At 43.3% G+C, this 19583-nt stretch overlaps 1 protein-coding gene across 7 annotated transcripts in view; it reads left to right on the plus strand.

The window, feature by feature from the left end:
• Positions 1-19583, plus strand: part of CAMSAP2 (calmodulin regulated spectrin associated protein family member 2) — a 185829-nt gene that overhangs the window by 110643 nt on the left and 55603 nt on the right. For 4 of the 7 annotated variants that reach the window (XM_090048727.1, XM_090048725.1, XM_090048729.1 and 1 more), the window contains exons 5-6: positions 5022-5054; positions 11116-11257. In XM_090048727.1, the coding sequence (XP_089904853.1) occupies positions 5022-5054; positions 11116-11257 (175 nt within the window). The remainder of the gene's footprint in view (positions 1-5021; positions 5055-11115; positions 11258-19583) is intronic. The other 3 variants (XM_090048728.1, XM_090048731.1, XM_090048730.1) reach the window with 1 other exon arrangement.

A 19583-nucleotide genomic window follows, 5' to 3' on the forward strand; every position in this document is an offset into this window, starting at 1 on the left:
AAATTGCTATAACATTATATTTTACCCAGTTCATTGAAAGGCATCACAGATTTCTTAAATAGAGTCCACATCCTAAGCTCTCGTGGTTGAGTGGACTAATAGTCCACTTACTCCAGGCTCTGCTACAAATTATTTCCATTTGTGCTAAAAACAGATTCCTCTAACTATGGTAAGCTTCACATAACTGCATGCTGTATGTCCAGACTATTACTTTTCATTGCTAATATTAATAGTTCTGTCCCACTTCATCTGACACTTAGAAACTCCTCAGATGCTCAGCTAGAAGCTACATTTCCTACACATGACACTGCGCAAAATGCTGCTTTTATATATTTAATAGAGTATTTTAACTTGGCCTCCATTGTAGCCAGTGTGTTTAGAATTTCTCTCAATAGCTTTCTGTTAGCTGAGTGAGTATGATGTGGGTACTATCAAATATCTCTCGGTATTTCCACATAAATTTCAGTACAGTTTATTTGTTTGCAAGCACTATCTCTTTACCCTTTTCCTCAGTTCTTTAGGATCACTGACATGCCAATCTATCTTTAGGATCCCCTCCCCCAATATATCTTACCAACAGCTGCAGAACAGCTGCAATTGTGTTCTTGGACCACTAGCCTCCTATGACTGAAGCATGTGTATACTTGCAGCTGTCGCTGCTGGCTACTATGCGTTTTTCTGTCATATTTTGTTTTGTGACTGGGATTTTAGTTCATTAGTATCAGTAGACATTGTATCAAAAACCCAAGCTTGAATTCTGATTGTGTGATAGTCGATACAACTTTTTAGATTACTCAAAAACATATTAAGTACTGCTTCCCACAACACTAGAGACCTCAAAAATCCATTAATGCTAAAGTTAATTGCTTACATCTATATTAAAGGCACTTATTTAAGTGGCTTTGTAGTTAGAAATGCTGGCCTATGCTTCCTGTCCTATTGATTTGGGAACTCAAGGTGTTCACTAGATTGAATACATATATTCAGTGTTCTGTTACCTAACTTTTTAGTTACCTATATTTTGAAAACATTGGATTTGATCACAATTGGTGCCAGTTTTACATTGGTGTGTAATGCACATCAATATCCTCGTGTTTTGATGCACGTGGCTTTCATTAGTGCTTGAAACCAAGTAAATAAAGGGGCTGATGTTATGACTGAGCCTCTGATTTTTTCACTGTATTCTTTTTGGACTAGAACTCTTCGGCTGTTTTGTGGATTTTCCATGTTGCTGATATGGCTGGAAATATAAAAGCACCTTGTTCCATTTTACAACTTCAGATGTCACTGAAGCTTCCCTTTACTTGTATTGGCTGCTGTACCAGGCATGTACCTGAGACCTCAGATTTCCTGAGTTTCAAATCTGTGGTTCTTGGGGGTAGGGATGGGTTTAGGTAGCCTGTTGCTCTCAATCATGAGCTCTGAATTGTGAAAGAAATGGGGAAAATATTGCTGTTTATGTTTACTGGAATGATGGCCAAGCAGATATGGGAAGAAAAGGTCTTTGTAGAAATTTTGAAATGGGTAGATAAAGATTTTTTTTTTTTCCAATTTTAGTTTCTGGCCATGCAGAAGCAAAATTACTTTTGCTAAATACTCAAAGTTATAAAGTTTGCTGAATAATTCTGTTCTATTTCTTACTTTAGATGGAGCCAGGCTTTTTGGCACGCATGCCGCAAAATAGGCCTGTCCCTCCTGGAGAGCCACTCTGATCCCCCTACCCCTACTTGATTAGCTACTCTTTCTGCTTCCTTCCCTGTTCTCCCTGCTGCGCTGCTTGGTGCTGCTTGTCCTGTCTGCTGCTGTTACCTGTCCGCTCCCCAGTCTGCTGCATGCCACATACAAAGGCTGCCCGTGCCACTTGTGGCATGCATACCACAGGCCGGCCACCCTGGATGACTAGCAAATTTCACTCTGGCCAGGAATGGTACAGTAATGAGCATAAAACCCACAAAAGCCTGACAGGCTGCTGTATTTGGGCTGTTTTAGAAATTCTGCTATAAATCTTGAGTGAGTAAATAACCTTTCCTTTCTTTTCAGGGGCGATGCGTAGGGGGTGCAAGTCCCTGTGCATAGTGGTGCACCCCCCGCAAGAAGGCATTACCGACACTGTCGGTGGCGGTCTGCGGTTGCCCCTGGCTGCCACAGCCAGCACAGGTCACTGACTCCTGGTTGGCACTCACCAACACCCCACGCCACCCTGCTGCCAGCAGTACTGGTGGCATCTACAGGAGCTCCCCACTCACCACTGCCAGGCACCTGCTGCCACTGGCACACAGCTACCAGCGGCACATGCCGTTCATGTTCCTTTACATGTCCTTCTGTGACAGAATTCACAAACTCATTGGTATTAGTCAAGGCTGTGCCATGAGTACTAATGCTATGGCCTCAAACTTGCTTCCTCTGGAATATTAACTGTGCACCTTAGTGCCTGCACCATCCCAGCCCCCAGTAAATAACCAACCATATTTGTTGAGGGCAGACAAAACAGTAATTCATATTCAGTTAGGTTAATTAAATCTTAAGTACCTAAACTGTCTGTAGTTAGATTGTGTCCACTGTGTAATATTTTAACAGTAGGGGAAAATAATTCCCTCCTGCTTGCATGAACGTGTGCTTTATGTCACAAATAATGCACAGCTTACATATTTCTTAGATTTATAAAAGCCAAGAAGAGGGTACATATTAAATGCATTATGGGCACTGTGGACATTGCTTAAAAGTGGGATCAAGAAGTAGCACAGTATATAATTAAATATAATCCACTACCAACAAATCAGGTAGCTCACATTTGACTCTCCCTCTCTCCACTCCCATTTAACAGTTCTTCACCTCTTTTAGTTACTCCCCCATTCCAGATATTTTGGGGAAGAAATGGGGGAAAATATTGTCTTTATCATATACCCTGGAGATCATCAGGTTCTAGCACTTCTTGGCTTAGTTAGGAACAAATTTCAAAGCTGTGGGGTTGGCACAAAGAAAGTTAGGCAAACTGTCCCTTCTCATATGTTCTGAATGGCACTTCAGCTCAATTCAAACTCTCTAAACCCTGCCCAGGCACTTGCATGATTTTTCAATATTGTACATGCGCATGCATGTGTAATAATTACATGCTATTGGTTTAGCATTAAACAGCATTTTAAATATATATATTTATAGATATATCTGTCTATAGATATGGATATCTATATCTACAGATAGATTAATGCTTTAACATTTCTGTCTGTTTAATGCATAACTGTGTAAGCCAATCCTATTAAATTGTTTTAATAATATCCCTAAAAAATACTGCACCCCTTTAAATAAATTTAAAAAACAGACTTGGATAAATCTGTTTTATTTACTCTCATCTTTTCAACCCATCACCAGAGGTACTACTTTTTTAAAAAAAGACTAGATGTGTTTTATTGTTGGAAGAGAGGGGAACAGTTTTACTTTTTAATAATTGACTTCTTGCTTAAAAGTCATTGGAGCAATCAGTCTCTTGTATGAGGGACTTTAGTCTTTCCTCATCTTTTTCTTAGAAAACTTTCACCAAAAAAAAAAAAAGATTTACCAGTATGTTGTAAATGCTGCTTGTAAGTCTTTCGGGCCCTTTCAGTTTGAACCTAATCTTCAGTGGATTCTCTCAGCTTTGGAAGTTCATCCTTCACTTTTGGATAACTGTCTTCTTGTTAGACATGACTTCAGCTAAATGAGTGAATGAAAATAAAGCAAGTAGTGAAGATTGATATTTTACTATACAATTTTCCTTCACCCAGAATTTCTACCAAAGATTCAGTAATATATGTAATAGTAATTATTATTCAGTAAGACCTGCAGTCTTATCTACTTGTTTACTTCCGATGTAATACATCTCTTTCTTTAGTCCAAAATAGGTTTATTTTTGCTTCCTTTGTATCTATAAATAACCATTCCTTAGAGATTTTAGCTTGTAAAGTCAATCAGTAGGGTTCTTAATTCAGCTTAATGGTATGTTTGTAATAGTCCCATAATAATAGTTGCATTTATTTTTGTTCAGAAATGTGTAAACATGAATAGGAACTACTCGTAGCTAGATCTTAAAATAAATAAGGCTACATGATAAAAAGTAAAAAAAAATAAAAAAATAAAAAAAAAAGGGGGGGGTTGAGAAGATGAGAGTAAATTAAACAGACTTATCCAAGTCTGTTTTTTAAATATATTTAAAGGGATGCCTGCCTATTTTTATTTTTTTTTTTTTTTTTTACTTTTCATCATGTAGCCTTATTTTTTTTTAAGATCTAGTTATGAGTATCAGGCTTGGTTTGGTTTGGTTTACTTTCCATTCCTTCCAACCAGTTGAAAAAGGACTATATCTAGTAGGTTCTTCATTTCAAGGCATTACATATCATGCATCCGATGTTAATGTGGTTTGTCATTGCAAAAACACAACTGTTTGCATCACCTATTGGCCAGAGGACTCGTATGAATATATTTACAATATATTGTTAAATATTTATGAAAGGTGACCTGTTTTTCATTTGAAAGAACTATCATAAACCTCACTGGAATTAGTAATGTTGCTATACAGGCATGTTTAGACCTGTTGTTACACATTGCCTTAGTTTCTTTGCTCGCACATTCTGTGTTCTGAGCAATTTCATTTTGAAACTTTCAATATCATTACCTTAGGTTTCAAATTCATTCCTCCAGTTGGCATAATGGATTGCATATATAAGGTGTAATTACATAGGTGAGGACATAGGGAGCTGGGGAACCTGCAGATTTGAAAAGGTTGTTTGTTTGTTATGGGAAGATGATTCTGCTGCTCTAAAAATAACTAGAATTTCCAGTATTTAATGGTACTGTTTTAAGAATTATATTGTCATACTTCATGATGGTAATAATTCCAAGCATATTACTTACTATGAGATTACAATTCAGTTGTACAAAACTGAGAAGTTTAAAAATTGCTTTATAAGAATAAATTGTAAAATCTGATTTTTTTTTTTCCTTTGCTTTTGCTTTTTCTTTTTCTTTCCCTACTGCTTCCTCTGAAGTCTCCTACCAAATGGTTTTGGAAACTGGTTCCTGTAAGTTTGCCCAACTGCTTCACTTTGATCAAATAGCTTAATTTGAGAATGGCTTTGTCCATGTCATGCTGATATAATCGTTCATTCCATTTATCCCAATTAGATTGCATTACAGCGGATTGCTGTTCAAAGAGAGCATATAGTTTAGAATCCAGTTTTACAAGGTAATTTGGGGGAACAATGTAAGGTATGTTGTTAGATTTCAGAAATTATTTGGGAAACTGTGCACCTGTTGTGGATATGTTTTATCCCTTAGGGTATAGTAGGCTGCTTCCTCAAACTTTAGCTCAGCATATAAAGCATTTTTACTCTAGTAGGTTAGTCTTCCCTGTTCATGGGTAAACTTCCATTCAGTACATGCTGTAGCCATCCCTGGAAGAAGGGAGAATGCACTTTTTTATTGTTGTTAGGAAGTTGCACTAGAACTTTTCAGACCTTCATTAACAACATGCAGTTGCCACATACTCCATTTGCTCTAGTTTATCTCAGTTTTCTATTAAATATATGTATTTAGGGTGGCAAAAGATGATCATACATATGCATTTATCTCAAAAAAAATTCTAAAGTTTAGTTTAAAAGAGTCTGCACTTAATACCTCAGTCTGTTTTTCTTCTGCCTCTTCTGAAGATGATTGTCATTTTCCTTTATTATATGATGGTAGCTTGCACCTAAAGTGTGTGCAGTTAGATTGTGTCCACTTGACTCTGTCATATTTTAGCAGTAGGGAGAAATAAGCCCTTCCTGCTTGCATAAATATGTTCTTTATATGTGAACTAAATCTTGAAGTATTCAAGTAAATGCAGTATCAGACACCTAATTTTGTTCTGAAGAGGTGCTTCTGAATTAGGTTCAAAGAGGTACTTATAATGTACCTTCAGTCCAAAGATAACCCTGTAGCACTCTACCGGTCCCTCAGATGGCTTTTTATGTTAGTTAGAAAATTGTTTGTGTGTTTGAGAATAAAAAAATGAGCTGGGCAGCTGCTTCAAAAATTCTGTTTCTAGTGGATCCAACTCAAATCCAGAAGAATCTTTCAGCTGCATACAATTTCACTGTACTCTCCACTTCCTTTATTGTCATCTACATCTATTGAAAGACAGAATGTGCAGTCTGGATAGAATAATATCTTTTCAGTTTTGTTTGAAAATTGAGGGCCGTATGACTAACAAAGGAAAGAAAAAGACAGTCCTCTGTGGTCACCACCAGACTACAAAAATAAAATACATTTCCCTTCATGTTACATATTGTACTTCAAACAAGAGTAGTAGTGAAAGAACAGTAAAGTATTTATTTACTGATCATCTTCCCACAGTATATGAGGGTTTGTCATCACTACATTGTTATCTTGAACTGTGACTTGAGTTTTACCTTTTAACTTTATTGTTGTAAGTACTCAAAAAATTGAAGCTCAAGTTAACATGAATTTAAATCACTTCTTAGGTGTTCTGTAAGGAGCACAGGTTGAAGCTGAAGGGCTGCAGATTAAAGCTTTTAATGCAGCAGGGGAATTGCTACAAATAATCAACTGCTAATACAAATCAGTCTGTTAATGTCATAATTCTGTGCAGCTAGCAGGTTACTATCATTCACTAGGCCAGGTCAAGGAGAGTAACTTGAATGTGACAACTTTTAATTGCAGTAGTGAATACAAGTCCCTAGAAATGTTGTACACATTCAGTGCTGTTATTAAACACAGTGCTGTAACAGTTCTGTGATTAAACATACTATATGCCTGTTAATGTGTACTTTATCATTATGGTCATGTTAATTGCCACATTTTGCAAAAGCCTTTATAAAAGTTCTTCAAAATTTCAGCATACCTTTTCTATGATTCTATGCTAGGGATGGAAGGGACCACTGGAGGTCATCCTGTCCAACCCTCTGCTCAAGGCAGACTCATCTGCATTCAAACTATTCTACAAAAGTCCTTATCTAACCTATTGCTAAATCTACACAGTCAACCCCACTACCAGGCACATTGCCCAAAAACACCAAAATAACCCTGGAATCTGCTGGAATTGATGTATTTCCATTGCAAGTTTTCTTAAAACATACTCAAAAGGTCCAAGGAAGAGGGCTGTTTTCTCTGTTTGAAGAAGGAAAAATCCCCACAGTGTGTACCAGTGTGATCATGGAGTAAAATTCCTTTGCAATCCAAAATGTGGTGATTAGGTTGATTTAGAAATTTAGATATTCTAGCCAGGATCCTCCAGATTTAATCCCAGCAGGAGCATTGGCACACGCTGGTCAAAATCTCCCAATTTGGCTACAGTCAACACAAAATGTTTTTCTGAGGAGGGAAGCGGGGGTAAGAAACAGCCTGAAACCTGTAGCAACGAGAATGGAAAAAAATCCTTCCTGACTGCATGGGAAGAAACCAGCCACTTTCCATTCTGCTGTTCAGCCTGAAGACAGTAAACATAACTCTATATATATCACACTCTCTAACTCTAACAAAATATGGCCCACAGGCTGGATCTGGCCCACCAACTGCTTGGATCCAGCCTGCGATTGCACCTGCGGCAATGCACGTGGGGCCGAGCCCCACCCTCTCCCATTCTGCCTACAGGCCCAGGCCCTATCCAGTGTGTGCAGTTTCCAGTTTTCAGGCTGTTCCTGGTGCTGCTCTGGTCCCCTTGCCTGCAGGAGGAGCTGCCCAGCTGAGCATGGTCCTCCCCAATATCTACCTCTTCTGCAGCTCAGAGTTTTTCTCATCTCCCAGTAATTTTAGGGGAGAAGTGGGTGTTCCCATACTTCCAACAGCTGCTCTCCAGGCATAGCTACTCCTAGATCATGTATGACTAATGCTCATGCAGCCTCTTATTAAAAACCTCCAACGATGGTGATTCTACAACTTCGTTAGGCAGTAGGGCTGTGTGAAGCTTTGGTAGCCGATTTCATTCAGAGGATATTTGGAAGCCAAATCTCCGAATCCAAATCAAATCGTGAGACCCACTAAAAGTTCTGAATTGAATCGGAAGCCTTTAAATTGATTCGGGGAGATTTGGAAGGCTTGCAGCAAACAGAAACTGAGAAGAGAGAGGGGCATGGGGTGACCATGGGGGTGAATAGGCACTCCGGGAGTGGTCGATCGGGTGGTATTCAGTCTCAGGAACTTGTCTCTGGCATTGATTAACTCATACTGGAGGCTTTGCACTGACAGTAGAGTTCAAGGAGCTCCTGGTGCTGGTATTGATTTTTGTTTTTTGTTTTTTGTTTGTTTGTTTGTGTTTTTTTTTTCCTTTCATCAGTCTGCAGTTTGTAGGTGTTAATCATCACTCGTTATCTTTTTATCACAGCAGGCCTAGCCATAGGCAAGTAAGTTTCTTTTAATTGTGTTGAGGGGGCAGCTAGAGAGTGGCATAAGGGCAAGGCAAATCATTCATTCCTGCCCCTCTCCCTTCTGCATTGTGGGGATTGCCCCACAACCTGGCCCTGGGGCCCTGTTCACAGTGAATCGGGCCCTGGCCAGGCCAGGTCATTGGGCATTTGGAACTCAGTGGTTCCTCCAGAGGCAGCGCAGCACCAGGGAACAATGAGGGCCCCCAGTCTCTGCACAGGGTAGGTCGCAGGTGGGCTCAGCCTCTGCTCCCTGCATCTGCGCCTTGCTGCCACCACTGCTTTGAATGTGGCATGGTGCAGTGCCTCACTGCCTGGCCTGCCCAGTAGCAGAATGAACATGCCACCCCCCTACTTTCAAGGCAGCAGTGGCAGCGACACATGGATGCAGGGAACAGAGGCTGAGGCCATCTGCTGCCTACTCCTGCCCTGTGCAAAGATCGGGGGCCCACGAGCCTCTCCCCCTTGCTCCCCAGTGCCATGCCATCTCTGGAGGAGCTGCTGGGCTCTCATTGCCCCTTGACCCGGCTTGGCCAGGGCCTGATTCACCATGAATGGGGCCCCAGGTGGTCCGGGTTGTGAGGCAATCGGAGCCCAGCAGCTTCTCCAGGGCATAGTGCAGGAGAGACCAGAAGGGGGGATGTCCCCACCCTCTCCTGGTTTCCCTGCGGTGCGCGCAGTGGCAGAAGCTGCCTGCCCATGTCCCTGGAGGAGCCGCCAGACTCCAAATGGGGCCCTGGCTGGGCCAGGTCATGGGACAATCGGAGCCCAGTGGCTTCTTTAGAGGTCACACGGCTCTGGGGAGCCAAGCAGCAGCAGCAAGCCACGGACACAAGAAGCAGAGGCTGAGCCCAGCTCCGAATCTCCGAATTGGTGCCAAATCTCCGAACCAGGACAGTGATTCGAATCACCAAAGCAAATTACTGCCCCTCTGAATTGGCCAAATCTGAATCAAAATTGAATACTTGCTGCTTCACACAGACCTACTAGCCTGTTTCACTGCCTCACTTCTAACTGCAAAGAAGTTTTTCTTGATTGCAGTAAAACAGGTTTAGATTACGTATTTCAGGCCATTGATTTGTGTCCTGCTCTCTGCAGCAACAGAGAAAAGATGTTCATGTTTTTGAAGATTGCCTTCATGTCCCTTAATCACTCTTTCAGCAAACTGAACATGACTGTTTCTTTCAACCTTTTGTTATACATCTTGCCTTCCAAGCCCCCTCTATCATGTGCCACTTGCCTGTGGACCCTCAAGTTACATTACGGCCACTTAGAGAGGGACACTGATGTTCCAAAAGGAAATCATCACATTTTCACCAAAGTCTTATGATCACAAAATATACAGCCTTCAGTGTTAAAGTGTGGCATGAGGAAATTCTTAGAGCTCCAATAAGTAGCCTTCCATCTCCACCTAGGTATATATAAAAATAAATGTATATAAATATCAATATGTTCCCACACACATACTGCATGTATATGTGTGTAATGCATTCACGCGAGTGTATGTGCTTGCATAAACACAGAATTAGGTCAAGCCTCATAATTAGTTTTGAGAGGTGAAGAGAGAATATACATGTTCTGCACCATTTGTACATTTACAAGTCAGTTAGTGATATCAAGAAATTAGAATACATGAAAAAATGTATATTTATTCCTCCTTCCTTCATCTGCCTCCCCAGAGCATGGTGAGAAGAGACATGAAGAACAATTAAAGAAAAAAACATTCAAATGTATTGAATGTAGATTGATACCATCTTGAAACTCAGCATTAATGATCTCCAGATATGTTGAATTGTTTTCCAAACATTTCTCTTTTGTAGCAGTCTTTATTTTTGTAATATTGACCATGATTATTTCATAAATGTACTGTTGTATGGAGAGAAATAATGAAAATGATCAAATGCAGATTTTTTGTGTCTGTAAACTTGCCAGTAAGTCTGTTATAACTGAAGAACATATTAGGCCATATCTTTATGTGGTATAACTCTGTAAAGTCAATTAACTTCCAAATGACTAGGTTGAGTTACATTAGCTAATGATGTAGTCCAATATGTTCCACATGTAACTAATTATTTCAATGCTTACTAAACTGAATAAAACTATTGATAGGTTATTCTCCTTAAAGGTGTTACTTGGATTTTCTGGTTTTAGTGGACACATCTGCATGTGACACTGTCACTGTAGTGACGTGCTACACCAACGTAGGTTGTTGCTACAGCAACGTAGCATCGGCAGGCACAAACTGTGATGCCAACACTACATCACCATAGCGATGAGGTACCTCACTATAGTGTGTGACTAGAGTGACATATCTGCTCAAAATAACCATGTGTCACTGGGACAGCGCAGTAACGGCTGTTACTGCACTGTCGTTTGGTACTTCCTAAAGCAAATACTAAATGACGGCCCGCTAACAACTGCCTCATGGGGGCCATGTAGATGCATCCAGAGTGAACTAGCTTATTCATAACCTGCGGGACTTTTTAAGAAGTTAGTTTTGAAATCAGTTTGCAATATTAGCTTTTTAGGCTTATTTTTTTTAATCTAGTTACACTTTACCTGTTTGTTTGGCATTAATATTAATCTACAGAAACTAACCACTGACAGTGGTGAGTGATTGCTGTACAGTGTTTTCATTAAAAGAACATAGAACTCAGTACAAATCCATTTTCACATATGTTTGAGCCGGTTTCTATTTTAATCACTTCTTTCTATGTGGTAGGCTCGTTACAGGAAGGAGCAAACACTGATTAAGCAGCTGCCCTGCATTCCATTGGTAGAAAATCTGCTGAAGGATGGTACAGATGGTTGTGCTTTAGCAGCCCTGATCCATTTCTACTGCCCTGATATTGTCAGACTGGAGGGTGAGTATGTATGATAGATGTTTCTGCTGTTAAATGAATGTCAGTACAAGTTGAAATTTAGTTTTTTCTGTTCAGTAAAAAGTGTAAATGGTGCTGTTAAGAAACAATTTCTTGAGTGTCAAACTTTCTATTTTTTAAATGTAATACTTTTATTATTACTAGTGCATCGCCTGAAAATGGAAATTTATGAAGATGATTAAAGAGCTGCCTCTGTGGATTACCCAGTATTGGGAGCCCACGCTCCAGTATCATGAATGTCGGAACAGTCTAGAAAAGGAGGACTGGTGAAAGGAAATGAATTTATTCTTATGAGACGAAACAGATCACAAGTGTAGATTTAAAGGGCCAAAATCCCCATTACTCTCATTTTTTTTCAGTTCTTACTTTTGTTTTACTTGGTTAACCAACTTGATAGTTAGTTGCATTATTTAGACTACATTTTGTATTCACTGTATAGTACATCTATACTATACAACACCAGGTGCTTCCTACATTTGCTTATCCACGGTAATGAGCTGCTTTTTGCTGTTCATTGCCTGATTCAGATTATATGTTCATGTTGGCAGAATCTAGATTTAAGCTGTGTGCTTCATACTGTACTGAGATGGCTTGACATCTGCTCATCCTTTGTCATGGCTTCTCCATGAACGACTTGGCCTTTGATGGGAGTAGTCCTTACCCAGGAATTGGAAGGACCCAGGAATCGGTACATTGATTTGACACTTTCGTAGATTCATAGATGCTAGAGTCGGAAGGGATCTCAACAAATAATTGAGTCTGCCCCCCTGCCTAGGCAGGAAAGAGTGCTTGGGTCAGATGACCTCAGCCAGATGCCTATCTAGCCTTGTCTTAAAGACCCGCAAGGTAGGGGAGCGCACCACCTGCCTTGGAAGCCCATTCCAAATTTTGGCCACCCTTACCATGAAGTTTTTCCTGATATCTAGCCTAAAATCTACTTTGTCAGTTTGTGACCATTGTTCCTTGTTACCCCAAGAAGTGCCCTGGTGAACAGAGCATCTCCAGTCCCTTGCTGCATCCCCCTAATGAATTTGTAGGCAGCCACAAGATCACCTCTCGGCCTTCTCTTGCAGAGGCTGAAGAGGTCCAGGTCCCTCAGTCTCTCCTCATAGGGTTTGTCCTGTAAGCCCCTAACCAGATGAGTGCCCCTCCTCTGGACCCTCTCGAGTCTATCAACATCCTTCTTGAAGTACGGTGCCCAAAACTGGATGCAGTACTCCAAATGCTGTCTGACCAATGCTGCATAGAGAGGGAGTATCACCTCCTTGGATCTATTTGTCATGCATCTGCTGATGCATGATAAAGTGCGGTTAGCTTTGCTGATGATTTTGTCACACGAACTCATGTTCGTCTTGGAGTCTACTATGACTCCAGGATCCCTTTCTGTTTCTGTGCTGCTGGGAGGATCACTTCCTAGCCAGTAGATCTGCTGGATATTTTTCAGATCTGAAGTCATGAAATCTCTATGCAGAACTGTTTTCTAGAAAGTCATCAGTATTACAGGTATTCAGTCTTAAGAGAGAATTTGCTTGCATCAAGTCAGTTGTCTTGGGCTCAGAAAATGGATAAAAACGTGTTTTGGGAAACAGATGTCAGATTGAGGCATGTGATACTGCTGCATTCTGTTACCAGTTTACAGAAAGGTTGAACACAGGGTTCCCTTATATCTAATTATACTTGAACCTTTGCCTCCCAGGGTATAATACCTGCTGCCCTTATAATATTTCAAAACAGACCAAAATTTAGAATATTTGATTGATAGATTTTTCTTGTATGGTTTGGTGTCAGGATTCTATGCATGCTTTCCTTACGTTTTCCTTTTGACTTTTTTCAATGTACTAAAGCAAGAAAAAGGCTCATGTTGTTAAAATGCTAACTCAGACTTCAGTTTTGACATTTGAATCACCAAGGTATGACATCACATTCACCAAAAACTTTGTTTTGTGTGCATACATAAAGGTCTTTCACATAACGGAGTCATAGATTTCATAGACACTTGGCCTGGAAGAGACCCCGGAGAATCATAGAGTCCAGCGCCCTGCCCCACAGGCAGGAAGTCAGCAGGGATCATAGGTTCCCAGCAAGATAAGCATCCAAATGTGTTTTGAAGGCGTTCAAAGTGGGTGCTTGAACCGCCTCAGGTGGCAGTCTGTTCCAAACCTTGGGGGCTCGGACAGTGAAGAAGTTCTTTCTTATGTCCAGCCTGAACCGGTCACAGTGAAGTTTGTGACCGTTCAATCTTGTCATCCCTTGGGGGGCTCTGGTGAACAGTCGTTCCCCCAGATCCTGGTGAGCACCCCTGATAAACGTATAGATGGCCACCAGGTCACCCCTGAGCCTGTGCTTTTTCCAGGCTGAATAACCCCATGGCTCTCAGCCTCTCATCATAAGGTCTGTTTTCCTGATCTCTGATCATGCACGTGGCTCTCCTCTGCACCCTCTCAAGCTTTTCCACATCCTTTTTGAATTGCAGAGCCCAAAACTGGACGCAGTACTCCAGCTGCAGCCTCACCAAGGCCGAGTACAGCAGGAGAATGACATCCCAGGATCTGCGTGAGAAACATCTATGGATGCAAGCCAGTGTTTTGCTCACTTTACTAGTTGCAGCATCACACTGAAGGCTCATGTTCATCTTGTGGTCAACCATAACCCCCAAGTCCCTTTCATCTGTAGTGCTAACCGGTGTAGCACTACCGAGCCTATCAGCATGGTACAGGTTTTTCCTCCCAAGGTGAAGAACCTTGCATTTTTCATTGTTGACTACCATCAGGTTCTCATCTGCCCATTTCATGAGTCTGTCCAGATCTGCCTGGATCACCCTCCTGTCCTCAGGTGTGGATGGATGCTTTACCCCAGAGTTTGGTGTCGTCGGTGAACTTGGCCAGTCCACTTCTGACACCAATGTCCTCATCATTGATGAAGAAGTTAAACGGTACAGGCCCTAGGACAGAGCCTTGTGGGACCCCACTAGTCACAGCACACCAAGACAATTGGCCCCCATTGACCACCACCCTCTGGGTCCTGCCACGGTGCCAGTTACCCAGCCAGTGGATCGTGGTGACGTCAAGGCCACAGTTAGCCAGTTTAGCCAAGAGGTGATCGTGGAATACCAGATAAAGGCAGAGGGTCTCAGTTACTACTGTGAGCACTATTAAAAAATAAAAAGACTAAAAATTTTAATTCCTCCCTTGGGCTTATATAATCTGTTGTTATCATTCTCGGGACATATTATATTTTGATCTTAAATGTCCACATGAGACAACATGCCATTTTGGAAATGAGAAAGTCAGCTAACTAAAAGGAACACTAAATTGAAAGGTTGTAACATGGGGAAGGAGCAGAAACAATCTAATGTTTAGGTTAGTTTTCTTGTGTGATTGAATACTTATTTTCTTAATTACATTTTAATTTACAAGAAAATCTAGGCTTGCTTTGAGGAGCCTGGCATACAGGATTGAAAGTGCACCTCCTGGGGTATTGACATTGGTGATGCATAGGCGGTACACATGGCTAGGAGGTGGGGGATAGAAGGTCCACCTCTGTCAGGTAGGTGCCTGTCTCCACAGCTGTGTGGAACAAGGGCTTCCCCTTGCCTGATGCAGGGTCCCCTGAGTCCTACTTTGTTCTGCTGCTGTGTGGGGGAGGAGGGGATTTTCCCCCTCTCCTTCTTCGTGTAGGGGGCAAAGTGAGGCTCTGGACACCTGTGGTGGGTGCTTGCCCCCACCACAGGGGCTTCCTCCATGCCCAGCTTGGGTTTCCCAAGCCCCACTGTGCCCTGCCGTGGAGGGAAGGGGAGAGGGAAATTCCCCTCTGCTCCTGCGCAGCAGCAAAACAATGTGGGGCTTGGGAGACCCATACCAGGTTGGGGAAAGCTCCTGAGGTGGGGGCACCCTTCATCCCACTGTGTGGACAGACATTTGGCATGCCTATGCTTGCAGCCCTTAGGGCAGGGGGTACTTACCCACTCTGTCCAGGGCTTTTAAACTCCCTGCCAAAGTGGGGAATTAAACAGCCTGATTGGCTAAGCCATGGCAAGGGCTCAGCCTGTACGTGGCTGCCCGTAGGAACACATGGGGCTTCCGCAGTGCTTCCAGGGCTCTGCTATCTTTCTTCTCTGCACTTCAGATAAGGTTTTTGGTTGTTTTTAATGTTTTTCTCTTGCCCTCCCTCTCTGTCAAGGTTTCAGGCCATTTCCTCCCAAATCACAGTTTTCTGGAGCTCCAGGGTAAATGCTGGATGTTGAGCTTTCCCCTAAAATCCCCTGAAGCCTAAATTGTTACAGTAGTCCCTACATATAACCCCTTTCATGAACTTATCGAACTACAACTTAAAATCAGTTAAATTTCTGGTCCCTGCTATTGTTGGAGGAAGCCTCCCTCCTCTGGCTAGAAACTTTCTTCTGATTTTCCAGCTTAAATGTATTCATGGTGAGGTTATAGGCAGACAAGGTTCTTATACATATATTTTTGTGCTGATTATTGTTCTTCAGCTTAAATAGCTCTTCTCCCTGGTGCTTACTCTCCCTAACATTTCTGCATGAGATGCTACGCCGTAGCAACATGCTATGGCGACATAGCATCAGCAGGCAAAAACTGTGACACTGCACCTACGTCGCCATAGCGACACACTCCCTTGCTATAGCAGATTGTTACAGTGATGTAGTGGATAAAAATAACTGTGGGCTACTGGCACGATGCAGTAACAGATGTTACTGCACTGTCATTTACTACTTTCTAAAGGAAGTACTAAATGATGGTGCAGTAAGAATGGCATTGTAAGGGCACATGTAGATACACCCAGCATTTATATCAGCCTTCACTTCACTAAGGTAAAAAAACCAAGCTCTTTTATTTGTCTCTTGTAATATGGATTCTTCATTCCAGATTATTTTAGTAGCCCTCCTATGCAGCTGTGTTCCTATTTGAAATTCATCATTCACGAACAGTGATCAGAACTCTACACAGGATTCCAGATCAGGGGATTACCAGTGCTTGTACAATGGCATTAATATTTTCATATCCCTACTTTGAAATACCTTTCTTGATGCAGCTGTGAAAAAGGGAAATGCATTATACTGACAGCTTAGTCATCTTTTAATCAACTGATGCACCTAGGTCAGGGATGGGTAAAATATGCCCCATGGCCTGGATCCAGTCCACCAGGCAATTCCATCTGGCCTGTGGGACTCCTCTGTAAGCTCTGGCCCTTGCTGTCCCTCTGCAAGCCGGTGAGTCCCTGCAGGAGGTGCAACTCTGGTTGCCATGCAACCACCCCCCATCCCAGCTTGACCTGGCCCTGGTTCCAAGCCAGGGGGCCCTAGAGATGAGAACTCTCTTCCTGGCACAGGGTTTTGCTTGGTCACCCTGTGGCTGTTCCCAGCCCTCCCTGTCTGCTTGTGAGAGTGGAAATTCAGGTAAGGACCCCACCATCGGGGACCAGGCACTCCCACTGGGGGAAAGAGGTGGGAGCATGGGGATCCATGTACTGTGGGGCCAGGCTAGGTTGGCCTTGCATGCTACAGGAGCTGCACACTATGGGGCTGGCTTGGGCTGGCCCTGCATGCTGCCACCATATAATCCTGGGGGCTGGGTGGGAGCGCTGGAGCTGTGGCTATGGGACTGAGTAGGACTGGCCCTACACCCAGCCACCACATGCAGCCAAGGGCTCGGGTGGGAGCGTTGTGAGCCAAACGAAGCTGTCTCTGAACACTGGTGTCGCATGTGACCAGGGACTCGGGCAGGAGCACAGGCGCTGCATGTTATGGGGCTGGCCTCGCACCTCGTTGCCACACGTGGCCAAGGACTCGGGCAGGAGTGCTATTGGGCCAGGTAGGGCTGGCCCCGCATACTGCTGCCATGTGCAGCCAGGGACTTGGGCAGGAGCTGTGTGTTATGGAGTTGGGTGGGGCTGGTCCTGCATGCTGCCACCAGCTACAGCCAAGGACTGGGATGGGAGCCCGGGGACCTGCGTAATATGGATTCAGGCAGGGCTGGCGCTGCTTGCTGCCACTATGCTGATCCAGGGACTGGCACATTCCAGGGACTCCAAGGACCCCAGCCTGTACCATATACCCACATACACACATATATTCCCACCTCCCCCACCATAACCCCACACGGACCTTCCCACAGCCCCTACTCCCACCACATACCCCGCATCCCTCCACACTCACCCACCCTACCCACACAGTATACATATACACACCATACACCCCCCCCCACAGTCCCCAACTGCATACCCCCTACATATACCCCTTCACACACACTATATACAAGGGTGAGACTGTATTTTGAGCTATTATGCAATTGCTTCTGGATATGCTATACATCAGTCAGGACAAAATATTTTTTAAATAAAATTAAAAAAATTAGATATTTATTTATTTATAATAAGTAGGCATTTATTTATTTATTTATTTATTATTTGTTTGTTTGTTTATTTAAGTATATGACTAGGGAGGAGGATTCCTGGTTTCAAGATGGTAGCACTCTCCCTCCAAAAAGGATTACTTCTGAGGCAAGGTGTGGGACTTCTGGTAGCAAAGGTCAGGGGTTAGGCGTGGGACTTCTGGTCCCAAGATGGTTACCAGGCACCCATCAAGGAGTGTGGCTACCCCCGTGGCCCTCAACAGCTCACCAAAACTTGTTAAGCAATCCTCCAGCCGAAATAATTGCCTGCCCCAACCTAGATTTTTCCCCCCTCCATTTCTAACTTGATCCCCCAGCTTAAACAAAATCTCCTTTGTCCCTAAGACTGGATCCAGATGTGCAGGCATGTGTGATATTTGTGGTGCCACAAACCACACATGTTTTATGTTCAACTGAAAAAAAACTGTAACATGTTCTTATACATATGTTTTTGTGCTAAAATCGTTCTTCAGCTTAAAGTTTGTGTTAAACTGAAGGAAAAAATTGGCACAAAGCACACCAAGATGCCTTGTGCAGGGGCAAACATGGAGACATGTGTTGAGGCACCCTGTGTCCCAGCTAGCTGGGGAGCAGCTCACTGGGGCATAGGGTGCCTCAACACGGGGGCATGGGCAGCCTTGGGCTGCTCCCTGACTGGCTGGGGTACAGGTTGCCTCAGTGTGGGAGCTGCCTGCCAGTTAACCCTGCACTGAGACACCCTGTGCCCCGGCTAGCCCCCACCCCTCCAGCAAATGGAGCAGCTGGACAATATGTCCTGCTGCAAACTGCATGAGCAGGGGTGCGCACTACAGATTTGTGCTGCTACTATTTGTGCTGTTGCAAATGCACACCCCTGCTCATGTGGACACAGCCCATCTGAATTGTACTTTCGTCTATTAAACTGCAGCCGTTTCTAGCCAATACCCTGTGTGTTTTAGCTATTTAAATTCCACCTGACTGGTTTAAGCAATTTACTTTCCAGTCCAAGACACACAGGTTTGCTTTGTTTTAAAGGACTATTAAAAGGGTGCAGTCTCTTCCAGTGTAAGCCTTTACCTTCCTGGATTAGAACACTTGACCATGATCTTTATCCCTTGGCTGTTCAGGCTGCATTTGCAGGAGCTGTGCCCTCAGTTGGGAAGCTGTGTGGGGTTACATCATCTCTTCATCTTGTTTTGTTGGGCTAGGCTGATGCTGTGATACTCCTCTACTAAAGTCCCCTCTTAACCAGTCAGTCCCTTCCAGTTTTTGTCTCTACCATATGTTCTAAGAGAGGAAACGACCTTGTATGTTTTCAGTTTAACAGACCGTGACTCCTTTTAATGAGCTCCCTTTCACTGGCATTGAGGTTTTTTAATATTTTTAGTTATATTAGGAAATCTTGGGAAAGACTGATAAAAGTGAGTGTTGTAGATTAATTCTTACCCCATGGCCAAGCAAAAGCCTCTATATCAGCAAGCCCATCCAACAAACTCTAAGGCAGAGGTGGGCAAAATATGGCCCACGGGCAGGGAGGGGCTTTGTCTGGCCTACAGCAGATCCTTCTCTCTCGGCTGACTCAAGCACTGCCTGGCCATGGCATGTCCTGCCACCCCCGGGCATGCAGCAGGGCTGGGGTGGCTCTGCAGTTGGACTGCCTTTCTAGGCACTGTTGCTCGGTGCCAGGGAAAAGCAGCCCCCCATCCCCCCTGCTGCTGCTGAAACTTCCTGCTGCAGCTGCCTGGAGCCCATGCCATACCAGGCTTCCCTGTGTCTCCGCTGCTGTTACTGCTGCCTGTGGGCTGCCCAGTGAGGCAGCAGTGGCAGTGCAGAGAAGCTGCAGGGCAGCCCAGTGTAGGCTCTGGGCAGCTGCATCAGGAAGTGCCTGGCAGCAGTGAAAGAAAGAGGCTACTTTTCCTCCA

Source organism: Crocodylus siamensis, chromosome 5 (assembly GCF_052110815.1).
Source record: "Crocodylus siamensis isolate JL-2025a chromosome 5, ASM5211081v1, whole genome shotgun sequence".
Taxonomy (NCBI): Eukaryota; Metazoa; Chordata; order Crocodylia; family Crocodylidae; genus Crocodylus; species Crocodylus siamensis.